This window comes from Toxotes jaculatrix, chromosome 6 (genome assembly GCF_017976425.1).
Source record: "Toxotes jaculatrix isolate fToxJac2 chromosome 6, fToxJac2.pri, whole genome shotgun sequence".
Taxonomy (NCBI): domain Eukaryota; kingdom Metazoa; phylum Chordata; class Actinopteri; family Toxotidae; genus Toxotes; species Toxotes jaculatrix.
In genome coordinates, this window is record NC_054399.1 from 4,743,847 (window position 1) to 4,760,809 (window position 16,963).

Below are 16,963 nucleotides of genomic sequence, written 5' to 3' on the forward strand. Positions count from 1 at the left end.
GCTACACACTGCCCGGTGATTCGCTGAGGCTCTCAGAGCCGATCTTATTGGCCGCTGCCGAGCCTGAAGCGTCGGGTCCGGTGTTTTTAGTCATCCGGGTGTCGTTCATCATGGCTGTGCAAGCTGGAAGGTCTGTGGTGTTCGTGACTGGAAACGCAAAGAAACTCGAAGAGGTCAGAGTCAAACATTCAGTTTCAGGACGGATATTTGTTCATGTATTGCCTCTGTGCTTTTCGAGACTGTGCTAAATATACACAGTGAGCATGAGTTGTAATCTAATCTAGAGCTCTCTTGTTTCACGCGATAGAAATCAGTTCTGTCACGTTCATGCTTTTCTGAGTGTGTGTGTGTGTGTGTGTTTTTGTTTTATGTTTTTTTGTTCACGTCCATCAGGTCATTCAGATCCTGGGAGACAAGTTTCCCTACAAACTAGTGTCAAAAAAGATTGACTGTAAGTATCAAAAGAGAGACCACCAGTACAATATATATGTCATGTAATCATTGTTCATGTAACTGTTTCTCCATCCAGTACCTGAGTACCAGGGAGAGCCAGATGAGATCTCCATACAGAAGTGTAAGGAGGCTGCACGCCAGGTACAGTAATGACACATTAATGGCATACAAGTCAGTATTCTGTTGAGTGATAGACACTGATGTATCGTTTGTTTTCCACCTTCAGATTGATGGACCAGTAATAGTGGAGGACACCTGTCTGTGTTTCACGGCTTTAGGAGGCCTGCCTGGTCCTTACATGTTAGTATAATAACTTTTAAAACTTTTTTGTCTGTAATAGTGAGAATGAACAGTAATAATTACAACTAAGATTGTGTTTTTGTAGAAAATGGTTCCTGGATAAACTGAAGCCAGAGGGTAAGTAAGTATGGTAATAAATGAAACACTGCTTTAAAAGAGATCTTTAGAGCTGGATAGAAAAGTAGAAGTGCACTGTCCAGCATCTCTAATCTTGTTAAATGTTTTGTTGTAGGCTTGTATAAGCTCCTGGCTGGCTTTGAAGATAAATCAGCGTGGGCTCTCTGCACCTTTGCTTTCTGTGCTGGGAAAGGTGAACAAGTACAGCTCTTCAGAGGGAAAACGGAGGTCAGAATATGTCCCACTCATTGTGTGTGTGTGTGTGTGTTTTATTTTCTACTTACTCTTTTCTCTTGGTGTTTTTAGGGGCACATTGTGGAACCCCGGGGACCTCGAGACTTTGGATGGGATCCATGTTTCCAGCCAGAGGGATACGACAAAACGTGAGTGAGGATTGTTCTTGAAATTCCAAGTTGTTTCCACAAGGGGGAGCCAGAGGTTTACATACTGTCTGTGGACAAATAGGTTGAATTGCAGGTCAGCTACAGTTTCACCAAAACACAGTTTTGTGTTTCTCTTTTACCTTATTATGTGCAAGTGTGTTAAAACATCACCATTACACATCTGTGCCAAGGATAAAAACATATTTATACTATATATTTATACTACTATATAAGTATCTGGTCATACTATTAATTATTTCCCTCTCATCTGCAGCTATGCTGAACTGCCCAAAGAAGTGAAGAATTCAATCTCTCACCGCTACCGGGCTCTAGCTGCCATGTCTGAGCACTTCTCTCAAACCAACAATACCTCACCACTGAGGAAGAAGATGAAACAGGAGGATTAAGCCGTCATTTTAGACAAGCTTTCAAGATGAAGAGGATACTCCTTGTTCCTTGATCACAGCGTCTACTTGTATAGGCTGCAATAGAAACGTGCTGCATAATGTTTTCTTTTTTTAAAAAAAATAAACCTTGTATTAATTTCTAAATTCTGTTTCAATTTCTTTGTTATGCTAACCACAGATTTGTCGTTAGAATTTCTGTCAGTTAAGCACTTTAAAAATATTCCTCCGGTTAATATGGAAAGATAACAGAAATTATTGCAAAACGTTTTCATTGTTCCACAGTGGATACTCAGAGACAAACTTTTGAGTTCTTGCTTCCAAAGACTGACAAAGATAGACCTGGAGAAAAGCATAAATTATAAAAAAGAGGAGCTCCAGAGTCCTGATGAGAGCAGCAGACCACACTGCAGCCAAGACTGGCTCCTGAACGTGGCGAGGGAAGCAAAGGGTTGCTCAGGCTGGAGTCCAGTGAGAGGGGAGGTGGGGCATGGGTTGTGGGTGTGGGAGGAAAGGGTCTCTGAAGGAGAAAAGGGGGGTGTTCAGTGAAAACACAACAGTGATAACAGGGGAGTTTGGGTAATAAATGACCCCGGAGCTGGACGTCTCTGAACAGGAACTATGCATACACCTGTGACTGATGCATCCCAGATGTACTGAAAATGCACGAGTCCACACATCCTGTGAGGAAGACAGGAATACAGAAAGAAAAAGTCTTACAGTTGAAAGGTGTTCTTACTGACAAGTCATTTTGTGTGTTTTATTGAATATTTCATCTACTATATCCAAGACTGATTACACCTGGTTGTTGAAAAGCAACACTTCTTGACAAAAAAAAGAGCTGCTGTAGGTCATGAAATGTTTGGAATGATGTTTCCTTGGGCCTCTAGTTTGGTTTAGGGACTTGTCAGGAAGTAGCCAGTTGTTGTGAAAAGGAACAGGAAAGCTGTATTTGTCTTCATCAGTAAGATGTCACTTTACCTGTCAGCCAAGTTTTTTTTTAGCAGAATGTGGAAGATGAGTGCCAGACTTCAGGTCACTAGAGGTCAAAGACATCAGTATGGAGGCATCCCTCAGTTTTCCTCTGTGACTCAGAGTAAACACTGTTACTGTCAGTGCTGTAGCCTGCAGTGGGGCCCTCACAGGTACTGCCTACGGCTTTTCAGAGGATTTAAATAATATTACATTGTCACCTAAGAAGGAGTTGGATTAAAGAACATGCTGTTGTTTTGTGGCTACTCTGACTCCTGTCTTAACAGCAGTTTACCATCATTATTCTAATGACATTCTCCACTTTGTACAATGTCTGGATAAACATGAGTCAACCTCACCAGCAGTACTACATGCTTCCATTAGACAAAAATGTGATAAAACTTATGATATAGCTGGTTTTTAATATGCTGCATACACAGAGCCCATGAGATCTCTACATATATGTTTCATAAATAGCCAAACTAAAAAAAACTAAAGCCAACAGAGATACAAGGAAGATGTTTTTACAAGAACAAGAGGTCACTAAAATTGTTTTTCTCCCCCAAATGAAACAACATAGAAAGAAACACTCGTTCTTTTGTTCACTATTCTGTATGTGCATCTGCACATGACAAGTATCATTATGCAAAAAGTTTGAGACCACTGCACTGTAAGTAGCCCAGGAGCAACTCTGTTGTAGGCTGTTTACAGGAGCTGGAGAAAGCTTTTAAGTCCACAGTGTTTGGAAAATTGTCTCCTGACGTGACCTCCAAGTCAAATGCCATTTCCCAAACAATCATCAGGTCTAAAAGACAGGATGTTTGTAGACTTTACTGCAAACAGAACCAATAACAGCATGTTTATCCAAGGTAGTCAGAAGGAGACTTTGCTGTTGTGACTCTGTTGATGCTGCGGTTAATGAAGGAATGTGCTACACTGGGATCGCTGAGAGGAAAGGATGCCTGGCTTTATGAGATCTTAATCCATCATGATTGCACCAGAGGATGAGGAGGGTTTGATGTGGCTTTAAGGAGACAGACTGTGCTTCCTCTTCCTTTGTTACGCAAGACTTACCTGAATTCCCCTGCGGAAGTGAGTCTTATTTAACAGCAGACTCAAGTTAAAACCATTTTTTGTTCAAATAGGAGCAGATGTAACGGAGGGAAAATGGCTTCTATTGTGTAGTCAAAACGGATGGTTTTAACTTCAAAGCAACCATTAATAAAAGCCATTTTCCATTCCATAAATTTTGTACCTCACTAAATTCACCTTAAATGAAGTGTCTCTTATTTTTTCCAAGGTTCAGGCTAATGAATTACTCCACCATGAGACCACTGCAGTAAATGATGGAAACAGTTGACCTAATACATATTCCTGCTGGGACTCGTCCTCTCAGTTTTCATTGTTTATGACCAAACCCGAGTCCCACTGAAGACACTGAGAATCCATGAATAATACCTGCACTTTAACTGCACCAGAGGGATATTATATGTAGAATCTCATTTCACCCATAACCTTCTGACCTCTGCTTTGACCTTTGCTATCACTTGCATGTTTTTATTACCCTCTGTAAAAAAAAATATGGAAATCTGAGCAGTGCAGCACAAGTTGGGTGTTATTAAATGAATGTCTAGTAGTTTGTAGGGTTTGTGGATTACAAATACTGGCAAGGCTGGTATTAGTTAGCTGAATGTGTCTGCGTGCGTAACCACGAAAACACACATATTTATCTGATTGGTTTTCAGTTTGTTTTTCTTTTAATTGCTAAAACAAAGACAACGACAAAAGCAGAACATAAGCTCTAAGGAATATCTTCCAAAACTTTTGGGCTGGGACCCAAAGCATACTGCCGGTCAAATTCTAATGGGGCCTGCAAGGTTTTAATGTAGCCTGCCTGTGTCATAGAGAAAGGCTAAACGTAATCAGCTGAGGTTAGTCGCAGCTACTCTATCCAAACAGCCCAGGGTTGTGAAGAGTCAGAGTCTGCAACAAGCGGTGGAAGTCTTGCACGGTCCATGGCGCCCTGTGTGTCTCCACAGCAGCAGCACTGCTGCTGTCAGGGTTGATGCTCTGCGGGTCATTGAAGGTGATCAGGATGTCTGTGGTGAACTGTGGCAGACGGAACACACCCAGGTGGAGGGTCACCGTATTCCTCGCCTCTTCATTGAACTTGGAAACACACTGCGTCCCAGTTAGCACCCAGGCTGAGCTGCACTCTGACAGGGACAGGTCAGATTTGGGCAGAGCCACGACACTGGTCACTTCAAAAGCACCTGGCTCCAGAGCTTTGTTGCTGCCTGCGATGTCCTCAAAGTGATACCTGGCAGAGTCCTCGTCTGCCACCTGGCCCTGGTACTCCACCAGCTCCACTATGAGGCTCTGGTCGGTGTGCGCGTGAGCAAACACCTCCTGGTTGTCCGGGATCTCCCTCAGCTCACTGGTGTCTGTGGCACTGTGGGGGATGACAGCTGACAGCGCTCCTCCAAACAGAGGATGAGGCCGATCGGCGCTGCCTCCGGCGCTCTGCATCTCTCCGTGAGGTCTGTGAGCAGCTCTGGAGGAACAGCAACCAGCGCGAGGTCTGGTTTCAACTACCTGCAGTTACAGAAACAAAAGAGATACAGAAACTTAAAAAAAAAAATAAAAAAAATCCGGAAATAGCACAATTGTATATATAGCTTGATAAAACATATGGCTTACCTACTTCTGTGCATGTGTTCTTTTCCGGTAAAAAGTTTGTCTTCTTCTTCTTCTCGTCTAATTTTAGCAAGGTTAGACCCACGTCAGGCGCGCTGCTGCCATCTACAGGCGAGGCAGACATCCACCCTGACAGACAGGTGGTGGTGGAAGAAGGACTCAGATATTCTGTTTATGTAAATCTACGGACAACAGCGTCCAAATTCTGCATTCTAAATAAAAGTCATGCAATTCAAAAAGTAAAATTACATAAATATTAGTCTACAAGCTATCGTATGCTTAAAACTTCAAAGATAACAGTACTTATACGAAGAAAAACTGAGTGGCATACCAAATACGTATTATAATACTTGAGTACTTTTGCAATTGGTTGAGGTGAAGCCAATTTTAATATATATACACTGTCAGGCAGATTAATTTCTGGCAACTGAGCAAGTATTTTATAAAATTTATCATATTTCGTGATTCGCAGAAATTACAGCTGCCAAATAAATTAAACGGTGTAAAAATACCAACATGCCGTGGAAATGAAGTAAAAAGTAGCATAAAGTGGAAATAAGTAAAGTATAAGGAGAGGGCTGACTTCAATAAACGTGTGTATAGTATAATATACAGTAATAGTAGTGCTCTACTACTACAGTATAAATAGGCACAACAGTAGTAGTACCTATTTATATATAGTAGTGCCTGAGAGTTGTGTATTTCTATGAGGAGTTGGAATATTTGCTGCTTAAATATTAAAAACGACGACGAAGTAAAATATTTCCTCACGCTGTCAAACATCTGCAGCGGTCCTCTCTCCCCCTCCTCCTCCAGCTGTTTGTGTTCATTTCCCGGTCAGCTGATTCAGACTGGGGATAGACAAGCGGACTGCTAGCATCCACAATGATAATCCCGTCTCATCGTCTGGACGGCGTTTGAAATGAGTCACACGAATCCGTAAAAGCCACTTAAAACCTTGAAAACCCCCGGATTAATACCCGAGTCCCTGCGTGTTTGTGTCCACCAGCATCGAGCATCGGATCTTGTGGGAAAGCAGCAGGTAGCTAGCCACGTTAGCATCCTTAGCTTAGCTGGGTAGCTAAATTTGTCAGCGAACCAAGCGGCCTGCCTGTAACAGTAAAAATTAACATGTAGTTAGAAATGTTGGCGTTTGTAATGGTAGTTTTTACTTTAATTATCGCGGTGTATCGGTGTATTGATCTAAGTGTGGCAGCCAGCGACATTCTGAGGTATTTGGTTTTTAGCTCAGGCTAACCGGCAGCTAGCTGTAAGCGGCTAATTACATCTGTGCTCCAGAGATGCCAGTCCCATTTTCAGTACCAACTCCTCTGAGTTTTTATTTGGACCTTAAAGCCATCACATTAGAAATAGAAAAAAAAAACAATACTCAGCTCAAAAGAGCTTTACTTGACTTATTGAAGGCACCATCTTCTTTTTCTCTCTTGTTCGATATTGATTAGTTTGGCTTAAGTAATGTTATAGCATTTCCTCCCCCCTCTCTTATGCCTGTCTTCTTAGTATTTTTGTAGTATGTTTCCTTTTTTAGTCTTTGCTTAAAGGTGCAATCCGTAAATTGACCGAGACGCTAACTTGACTTCACACAGTCTGAAATTTTAATTCCCAAGTTATTAATCAACTGAGATGAATCCAGTACAGGTTTTAATGGATTGTACCTTTTAAATTTCCTCTGTTGTAACAGACTTGTTTGTTAGCCCTAACATGTTAGACTTGGCTTCTTCTCTTTCTTTTTCTGTCTCTCTTCATGCTGTCGCTGCTTCAGACAAGAGCCTTGTCCCCTGCTTCTCTCCTCCTCTGTTTACTGGAAACTTCCTCTCCTCTCCTGGCCACTGACAGGCCTTTTTCCTACAGCAGTGCCAGAAACGGACGCTGCTGAGAAAGCCACAGTGTCAGACTGAACTGGATTCAATGGTATAAGTTGTATTGTTGGACTGAGAGAGGTGGTGTGTGTGTATGTGTGTGTATGAGTGAGACTTTCCCCCGGTGATTACAGTAGGGTCTGGGGATCAGATGTTGTTCAGCTTAGTGTTTCAGATGCACTTTACTGAGGCACTGTTGTGTTTTGTCACACAGTTTGGAACATGTAACACCCAAACACAGACTCAAGGGGGTATAACTGGAAGAACAGTGTGTTTTCCACATCCGACATCATAGACATTTTCATCCAAAGGCACACACAGCAATGATGACATTTCCTTTCATAGCTAGTGAGCCTTACTGACTGCTCACAGCAGAAATATTACAAATTAAGACATCTTAATAGGATATCTTAATATGCTCTAAAGTTTTGTTTACTGAGAAGGTATTAAGCTGTTACTTTAAAGAGAGCAGGCACAATAAAAGAGCCACTTTATTAAAATGTTCCATTTGAAAATTAGGCTGCAGAGGAAATGAAAGAAATCAGCTCTGTGACTAATAACAAAGTCAGCCTCTTTAACAGGAAGAGCTGGGGATAGAATCTTCCTCAGATCGCTCGATGATGACCAGTCTTCTTTATGAAATCATTACTAAGCCAGTGAATTTTATTGTCATGAGTAGAGTTTAGATTTAGAGTCTCACTCAGCTCAAACACTTCTTCCTTTGTTCTCTGTGTTCTGCTCTCAGGCAAGACCTGGCTGTGGTTATGCCTGCAATTCAAATTACTTACTTCCACATACCAATATTATTATCAGCAGGACCATTGTTGCTCAGAGCAGGTGTGTGACTGTTGCTAAACTTCTTCTCCTCCTGTCCTGCAGAGGGAGCCAGATCGGGAGGAGCAGCCTGAAGCCAACATGCCCCCCAAGTTTAAACGACACCTCAACGATGACGAGGTCACGGGATCTATTCGCAGTGAGAGGGTGAGACCCAGATGGAGGGAGAGCTGGTGCTTGGAGGGATTTTGCCTCACACCATCATCAGGGAGCAGGGGATAGTCGAAAACTGTCAGGCTGGCGATCCCTGCGAAAAATAAGGCTGTATATTAAAGTGTTGATCACTTTTTACACTGTAATCATAGAAGTTAGGTCAGTTTAAACAGCCATTATAGTCAAAAACAGATGTAGATTGAAGACACAGATTTTGCCGTAATGGGGAATTCAAGGAGGGTAAAGTGAAGAAGCTCCTGTGGCCAAGTGTCTGCTTTTAATCAACGCGATGATCCCCACCGACCTACCTCCACCCTCCCTGTCCTGTCGCTGATGCTTCTCTTTATTCAGTCCTCTGTTTCCTCTGTGTAATATTGCTGGCTTATGTGTTGAACTGGGATCAAAGCTAAGCTTACGGGGAGAACGAAATAATCCTTTCCACCTACCATGCTTCCCCTTTAGTGCCCAACCTCCTGTCCTCTGATAATAGCTAACAGCTCCCTTCATGTTTCCCATCCTAGACGGTGGAAAGAAAAAAAAAAAGAGGTTATACAGAAGGAGACTGTTAGTGCCTCAACTTATAAAGTTCTTTATGATCATGTGGCCACCATCCCTTCAGCTTTTTTGCAGATGACAGTGTATTTACAAGAAAATAAATGTCTATATTGGCATGGCATTGGTTGGCCGTTGTCCACCTAACAGGACATCCACTGGCTTTCCCCTGTAATTCAAATGTGATTAATGCTGCTCCCAAACTAATGGACCAGCATCCCGTAGGCATGCCATGCCTTCTGCCATCCTTAAAAATTCTCTAGTAAAGATGAATAACCTTTCTTTCCCAGTGGCAGTGAATATAGTCCTGCTGTCTGCCATCCAATGAAAAACAGACTCTCACTGTCTCCTCCTGGTCCAGTTCTCCTCCTGTGAGAGTTTAACGCAGCTGTCCTCACAAATTCTCTATGAATAGGAGTTGGTTTTTGTGAGATAATCTACGCAGAAATGTCTTTCTGTTCTTTCACCTGAGTCTGAAGGTCCATTTTGGATTCTCAATACACTGATTGTCCTTTTGGAGGTTTAGGAGTCTCAGAGAGAAGAGGAGGAAGAGCTTTTATTGGGGATTAGCAAGTAGAACAGAGACAACAGACCTCTATTGTTAGTCTTCATATCATAAGTGCACTATAATAATAATAGTGCTTTTGGCCATATCTGCCTCCTGAAAACAGACGGAAAAAGCATCTATTGATCTGCACATCAGCTATATGCCATCTGCAGGAGTTAGTGAAGTAAGTTTTTGCCTCCCTATCAGCAGCACTAGCTGTGAATGCCAGGAATGTACTGTGACTGTGCCTAGAAACTGACAAGATTTTGATACTGGAGCTGGTTTGATCCTGATCTGGAAACATTTCAAGCTCTTAAATACTTTTGTCTGGCCGGTTAAACGCTTTAGCCTCTGCCCACAACCGAGGAATCAGTGACATGTTGTAGGTGGCCTAAACCCAAAGCTGTTATCAGGTAAACACAAAACCAGTGGAAATGTGGACTGGTGTGAAAATCAGTTTTATGGTTCCCAGTCCCAACACTGCCACTGGCCCCACTGCCCCAGTATTCCCAGCTCCCCTCAAAGGATGTTCTTTGAATAGGAGATAGTGGTCATTCAATATCCAGAGCTTAACCTCATCTGACTTCTGACCTTGTCCTCTTTTACAGAGGAACCTGCTGGAGGAGGACTCTGACGAGGAGGAAGACTTCTTTCTGTGAGTCTTTGCAAGGACATCTTTCAGTCAGGCACTGAGCTTATGAGAGCAACAATAAATGGGGGTTTAAAGCAATAATATTAACATGGATAGCTGTTAAAGCAGAGTAGCCAACATCAACAGCAGAATAAGATGCTACAGCAGAAAATACCTTCATTAAATTGGTAATTTTGGCTTCGTCAACGTCTGTTTTCCAGGAGAGGGCCCACAGGACCCAGGTTTGGACCTCAGAATGACAAAATCAAGCAGTAAGTACAAACACGTTCCTCGTAACAGCTAAAGGCTAAAAGGTCAGAGCTATATTACCAGCACACCAGTTTTGGTGTTGGTATTATGTAACTGTGGCTGGTCATGTTTACCAGAAGCTGTTAGCGGATTGTGTAAGAGAACCTGTCGTTTGCAGGTTATTGTGTAACCTTCCCAGGACTTCTCAGTCCCTCTGCAGTCTGTTTCCACACTAACCTCCAGTCACAGACAGGCAGAGAACAGAAGAGGTCATTGTTGAGGCAGTCTGGCACCCAGAGTTGTTTCTCCACGCTCCTTTCATGGCTTCATTGCTTTGAAATATGAGTGACTGAAGGGTAATGTGTTGTCATGCCACACTCTGGCATGAGTCACCTGAATAAAACAGGATTTGAACAGAATTCTGGAGATACTCAGCCGGTGCAGGCAGGTCACAGTGAGGCTGAAAGCTATTTGACAGGCTTTTTATTGCCTGGCAACTGGACAAGGACAGATATAGAGAAGAGGATATTGTTGGAAAAACAGGTGCTTTGTGTTGTGGCAGGTTACCAAAAAAAAAACCCCAGAACGCTTGACAAATTCTTACCTTTTGTGATTTATGACTCGGGCCTGTTGTTTGTGACCAATCTGCGTCCTCAGGGTGCAGTCGCAGGTCGATGAGGTGATCGATGTGATGCAGGAGAACATCTCCAAAGTGATAGAGAGGGGCGAACGTCTCGACGACCTGCAGGACAAGTCGGGTAAGTCACACAGGGACAATGTGTGTGTGTGTGTGTGTTTTGATGACTGAAAAAAAGTGAAGCTAACACAAGTTCTGCAGGGAAAGTTTCATCAGTCTTATTTAAAACATTTTTTTCCACAGGTAGCTCACTGATGGTTTGCACATGGCTCTTAGGATCATTACCCTCACTGTATATGGGATTATTTACTTAAATTAATGGCATAATTTTTGCAATTTGCATCCAATTTAAAAGAAAAACATTTGCCAATGAAATCCAGTGATCCTAAATCCTTTGGCCAGGTTTTGCCTTTAACTGTAATATTATTAAAAATCTCTGGTTAGATCTCCAACCTGCTTGGATGAGGGACAAACTTTGAATATTTTTAGCATAGAAATGTTCTACAAGTAAAAAAGTCCAAATTGAAGCAAGACCAAACAAATTATCGGCTATCTGCATGAAATATTTCAGGGCCTCTGTCCAAAGAGACGGCAGAGTGTTCTGGCTGAGTGGATGTGATTTACAGTGTGCGTGGTCGCAGATGCTTGCATGTAAATACACTGAGTACACTTTAAAGGTGCAAATGATATGTCCAGGTTTAGAGTTTTACCAGGTGTGTGTCTGAAAGCCTTTCACAGGCCTTACACTCTCATTCACACAGCTCCTCTTTTCCTCACTGGGTGTAAACAGGTGTGTGAAATGTGTTTAGCTCACCCTGTTACACAACTTTACACACATGCGAGGCTTTCACCAGGACACGCACGGGCTCTCTTCTTCTTCTTCTTCTTCTCCTCCTCCTCCACTGATGAAGAGATGAGGCTGAAGATGCTTGTGGCTGTTGCCAATCTATTAGGCCTCATGATCACATCTGCGCAGATGTTGTATAACTGCTTGTCTCTGTCATGTTGATCAGCCAACCAAGACAATGACGCACATCTGGAACACATTTGTTTGTGTGTGTTTGCGTGTGAATATGATATCATGTGATGGACACTTGCAGGCTGCTCTCTGACCCATGTGCAGGTAACCTGTTGTTAAATTCCACAGGATTAACAAGCATCTTCTCAGAAGCCTCGTCTGGGCGCTTCCCTTTGTAGTAGCCCCAGGTCGTTAACAGGCACATGGACATGGAAACAGCAGACACATGACAGACACAAAAAGAGTCCAAAGAGGGACAGGGGCTTGGACAAGTATCGCGCTGCACGCTAGGGAGCTGTAACCTTCCTGTTAACATGCATAAACATCAGGCTGACAACAGTATCCAAGAAACAGAGAGACAAAGCAGAGAGTGGGCGAGCCGTTTGGAGAGGGGTATCACAACAAGGACAGGAGGGAGGAGGCTGGAGGAAATGTGTTTTTCCTCCGCCGCATATAAATTTGGCACCTCGTTGTTTAACATTTCATGCCAGTAAAGTTCACTTTTGAAAAGTCATGGGAGTGATCTCACCAGCAGAGCTAAGACTTACATAACTCTAACACGTTATAACTGCACATGCTCCACGCAGGGCCAGACAGTCACATTATCCAACATCGAAGTGAAAACAATAGTGATGTTATTGTTTACCTGCTGATTAACAGATGGTTTTTTGTTTTTTTTCCCCCCCTCCTCACGTGTCCTCGTCTGTGCTGCGGTCACGTGACGCTACAGAGAGCCTATCAGACAACGCGTCTGCCTTCAGTAGCCGAGCCAAACAGCTGCACAGGAGGATGTGGTGGAGAGACATGAAGGTGGGCTGTCAGTTTTACGAGTGTGTGCTTCTAAGTTTGTGACACCTTCACTACATCTCTCATTCTGTTTGCGTTTGCGCCGCGGCCTGCCTAGTCTCACAGTCGTTCAGCGTTACGAGGGGCGTGTTTAACGTGCGTCATTTCTTCCACAGATGAAGATGATTATCGCCTTGGTTGTGATCGCGCTCCTGCTCATTATCATCAGTGAGTATCAGACTAAGCACCTCAGCACTGTTTACATAACGTCCTGAACTTCTCATTACATTTTCCCTCTCTTCATCTTATCTCTTTCAGTACCAGTGATCCTGCGATATCGCTAGTGTCTGACGTGGAAGATGGGAAAGAACCCTCCTCTTCCTCTTCTTCCTCTCTCTCTCTCTCTCTCTCTCTCTCTCTCTTTCTCTCACTCTCTCCTCTGCACACAGTTCTCCACTCCAGCTAGGGGGTGCCAGCCAACCCCCCCACACCCTCCTTAGTATCAGCCCGTGTACCCTCAAGGATCTGGCCTCAACTTGCCCTTAGTACAGATCTTATTGTTGGCATTTCCTCTGAAATCTGCTGTGAGATCAGTCCTAAGGCTCGGTTTGATCCCTGGCTTCGAAACCTAGCTACAGAAAGGGGAACACAGCGGGTAAGGGTTGGGGAGATATTTGAATGCAGTTTAGGAGAAAACACTTACTCTCAGCCCTCAGTGTGAAGGAGTGGTCCATTCCACGGCACATATCACATGTTGGACCCTGGCTTTGCCTTGTCAACAGGGAAACTCCGGGTCCTGCAAATTACATAACATAGATAGATATTGTAAAGGCAGGCAATCCATGGCAACTGTCGATTTTTAGTTTAGCTGGTCTGAATCTTCTGCAGCAGCCTCATATAAAGACGCTGTAACATCCACCGAATGAACCTCAGATGTCTACCCATGATTCCTCGTGTGCTCTCTCGCTCTGAAACACAGACGATGAGAACGTTTAAAGAGAACATTCTGTGAACACGAGCACGTTTCTCTGTCTGACGCGAGGCGAGGGAACATCTGAGGTTCACGTGCACAGTCGAAGGTGGTTTCCTCTTTTAGTCATCAAACAGGCTTTCCGACAGAAATTTCACTTATCAGATACGTTCCCTCATCTGCACAGATGATCGGAAAAGGGAAATGCCATTATGTTAGGCCAACATCCTGCTTTCTAACATTATTTTTACTCCATAAATTTCCATTTCCGCCTCGCCCCCCCCTCGATAGCTGGTTATACTGTACAGCAGGACCATGTCAAACCAAAACGTCCTGATTATGAATGTCTCCTCACTCGAAACTTCTCACCTTCCTCCTCAGTTGTGCTGAGCTCTGGGCCGGTTTGGTCACGGCTGTCCTACTTTCCTGCTAGTGACATTAAACTGCCTCTCACTCTGCAGATGGTTCTGTTAATACCGCTTCTGTCTTTTTTTTTTTTTTTCCCACTACTCTTAAGTCTTTATTTCTGCTGGTCGCTCGTTGTGGTGCTTTGTATGAATGCTGGTTTTCCCATCGCCGCCGACGGGACAGTTTATTTCTCTGTACTGTCACATCACATTCAAAGAGGGGTAATTTAAGTGATGCAAGTTTAAAGTGGAGCTGTGAAACAAACGTAAGTGTCACTGTGTCTGGATTAATTAACTGTAAAATACAACAAAACTTGACATTGTCATTTTATTTTATCTTAATGTAATTTATTTTAGCTGTAAATATTGATTCTGTAATGATGTACAAATATTCTGGCATTGCATTGGAAGACTGCGATATATTGATCCTTTTGTTTTTTTGCTCTGAAATAAAGTGATTTTAAAGGGTACAGGTGTGGTCTGAAGTGATTGACCGAATCATAAAAAACACAAGTGAAAGCAATCAGCGGAAAACTTGAGAGAAGAAACTGAGAAAGAGAAAGACTGAGGGCTCGATGGAAAGAAAGATGACCGGAGGGAGGTGAGGAGGGAGAAAACTAATCGTCATGCCATCCCTCCACTCTTGACCACTCTGGATATCCTCGCGCTCTCTGAGCTTTCTTTAATCTCCTCTCATTACCCGACCATTTTATTGGCCTGTGACTTCACTGACAGCGTGGACTCCCAGGATGGCACTTAAAGTTGGAGGGACTGGAGCCTGTGGACAGTTATTGTTCTGACAGACCCGCTGCTCTGGTCCTCAAAGGACGGTAGACGCAAACACACACTGACAGCTCTTGCCCTTTTGCTCGGCCAGCACCGCCCGGAGGAGAAATGAAATTGCCCACACGGGTCTTTCACTTCATTGATCTGTGTCAGATGGCCTTCCAGTCTGCGCTCATCGCTGGTGCACGCAGCAGGGGGTGATTGCTTCAGTCCAGCTTTGAAGATAAAGAGGTCATTTCGTCTCACACACTCTTGTTTAACTGTTGATATAGCCGCGGTGAAAAGCCTTACATGCCATTGGTTGGTGCCTGGGTCCTGCTCAATTGCGGTGAAATCAAAGGCAGTAAAGTCCTGGTTGGACAAGTGGTTGTAAAATGTTACAGCTCTCACAGACAACATATGTCGCTGGCAGACACAGGTCATTTCGTTCAACCGCAAACTGGTGGCTAGAGGCTCGAGTTTCCCTCTGACTCTTTGTCCATACACATGCGAAGGAAAAGAAATCATTTCCTGTCACACTGCACTGTGTGTCTGTGCACTGGGAGACATTTTCATCCTTTCTGCCTTTGCAGACACACCCACACTGGCAGCGGAGGTTGTTTTGGTCGTCCGTTAGGGGCTCATACTGGATGACTTAAGATTCCGGGCATAGCTTTGGTTATATGAGTCATATAAAAGTGAATTAAGCTCACAATTGAGAAGAGTGGACAGTGTGCCAACCAGCATTAGTCAGACACACACACATCCTGTCCAGTGGAGATGTGTCAGTAGCTAGAGGAAGTAGAGGATAAATCTCCAGACCATCTACATGTGATATTTAGATTCAGTGATATTTTTAGACACACATGCTTTTCTCAATTTTTCCCTCTGTGCAGTTTACCTTTTTCTCACCCCTCCTACTTCCCCAGGAGCTTCTTTCTTCACTCTCTCTGTCATTTTTGCCCCCCCCCCCTTCGCCCCACTTGCCCTCTGGCCTCCCTGGAGTGAAGCATCTGTGTCAGGTGATGTTTTAGGGTTTGGGGGTGGCCTGGCAGGTCAGCAAGAGATGGATGCACGAGAAGCATGGAATGCACGCAGAAGTGAGGAGACATGAGGAAAGGAAGTGTTGAAGAGATTTACAGAGAGAGAGAGAGAGAGAGAGAGAGATTTACAGAACCCCCCACCACACCCCAAATCAAAGAAGCAGGGTATGAGGGAAAGCTGAGAGCTGTAAAGCTGAGGATTGTTGGGTGCATGTGTCTGCTCACCTGCTCGGTTTACACGTATCTTTGAGCAAGTGTCTCGCTTTCAAATCTTTCATCCTGCCTCTCTGAAAATAAACAAGCGCTCATCCACCGTATCGCATGACTGCGGGAGCGAGCCTCGGAGGCCTGCCGCTCAGTGATATTGTGTTAAAGCAAAGAGACGAGAGAGAGGACGGACTGCCACTAATCTGCCCGGGCGGCGGGCGAAAGGAAGCGAGCTCAGACACAGATGGCTCCCGACAACTCTCTCAAGCTGTATTAAATATAAGTTTAAAAGTGAGCGAGTGGAGCATGCAGCATGAAAACACACACACACACTTTGTCCACAACAAACCCCAAACTCAGCTGAAGAGGACCCAGTCTACAGCGGGGGTCAGCCTCAGGTACCTGGTCATTGATTGACTTGTAACTGTAATGACGGCCCTCATTGGCTGCTTGCGTCACTTTTCTGGCCCCCTACCGATATGAAAGAGGACACTGGCTCCTCAGGAGGTAATTGAATCCAACGAGGCCCAGCTTTCCCTGCCATGCTGGGGCCAAATGTCAGCCAAATCTCCCTTAGGCGTACTAGACGGCATCATGCATATCAGGGAGTGTTTTTACAGGTATAATATGAATGAATTAAGGCGTGATACGGGGTGAATGCTGAAAGCATGACAGAGAGCTGTTATACTGGAATCCAGAAACCAGCTTTTGCAGAAAGTCAAACACACTCTGATTGTGTGAAAATGGGATGTTTTCGTTCCCAAAAACACCCAGCATCCTGTTACTTTCTCTCTCCCATCTCTCCCTCCCCCTTTTTGCCTCTGATCCCCAGCCTTCTCCCTTTCTCCCCTCCCTCCCTCCCTTTCACCTCTCCTCTCTTCCCCTGTTTCCCTCCTTCCTTCCCTCCAGATTGTATAAATATCTGCGAGCTGTTTAGGAGAGCTCAGTGTTACAGACC

General features: G+C 44.0%; 3 protein-coding genes and 1 long non-coding RNA gene across 6 annotated transcripts; 2 read left to right on the top strand and 2 right to left on the bottom strand.

Annotated features, from left to right (window-relative positions):
- Positions 1-71: 71 nt before the first annotated feature.
- Positions 72-1,798, top strand: itpa (inosine triphosphatase (nucleoside triphosphate pyrophosphatase)). Its single transcript, XM_041040608.1, has 8 exons — positions 72-173; positions 394-451; positions 530-594; positions 680-753; positions 839-870; positions 986-1,098; positions 1,177-1,253; positions 1,528-1,798. Exons 1-8 carry the CDS (start codon positions 111-113, stop codon positions 1,658-1,660), a joined length of 615 nt encoding a protein of 204 aa, XP_040896542.1. The 5' UTR covers positions 72-110; the 3' UTR covers positions 1,661-1,798.
- Positions 1,799-2,389: 591 nt separating this feature from the next.
- On the bottom strand, positions 2,390-5,489 carry rangrf (RAN guanine nucleotide release factor). 2 transcript variants are annotated; one of them, XM_041039503.1, is made up of 2 exons: positions 5,334-5,489; positions 2,390-5,224 (listed from the first exon to the last, which is right to left on the bottom strand). In XM_041039503.1, exons 1-2 carry the CDS (start codon positions 5,448-5,450, stop codon positions 4,577-4,579), a joined length of 765 nt encoding a protein of 254 aa, XP_040895437.1. In that variant the 5' UTR covers positions 5,451-5,489; the 3' UTR covers positions 2,390-4,576. The 2 variants fall into 2 exon arrangements, with proteins under 2 accessions (XP_040895437.1, XP_040895438.1); XM_041039504.1 differs by having other exon boundaries at positions 5,330-5,409.
- Positions 5,490-6,153: 664 nt separating this feature from the next.
- On the top strand, positions 6,154-14,458 carry vamp4 (vesicle-associated membrane protein 4). Of its 2 annotated transcripts, XM_041040853.1 has the most exons (9): positions 6,154-6,368; positions 7,110-7,258; positions 8,086-8,187; positions 9,901-9,947; positions 10,145-10,195; positions 10,830-10,930; positions 12,558-12,637; positions 12,790-12,841; positions 12,932-14,458. In XM_041040853.1, exons 2-9 carry the CDS (start codon positions 7,256-7,258, stop codon positions 12,955-12,957), a joined length of 462 nt encoding a protein of 153 aa, XP_040896787.1. In that variant the 5' UTR covers positions 6,154-6,368; positions 7,110-7,255; the 3' UTR covers positions 12,958-14,458. The 2 variants fall into 2 exon arrangements, with proteins under 2 accessions (XP_040896787.1, XP_040896788.1); XM_041040854.1 differs by lacking the exon at positions 7,110-7,258.
- LOC121183683 lies at positions 7,473-13,455 on the bottom strand. The gene is made up of 7 exons (XR_005894219.1): positions 13,317-13,455; positions 11,624-11,845; positions 10,777-10,914; positions 10,410-10,669; positions 10,099-10,173; positions 8,640-8,710; positions 7,473-8,287 (listed from the first exon to the last, which is right to left on the bottom strand). It is a non-coding gene; the product is annotated as an uncharacterized LOC121183683 (long non-coding RNA).
- Positions 14,459-16,963: the final 2,505 nt, after the last annotated feature.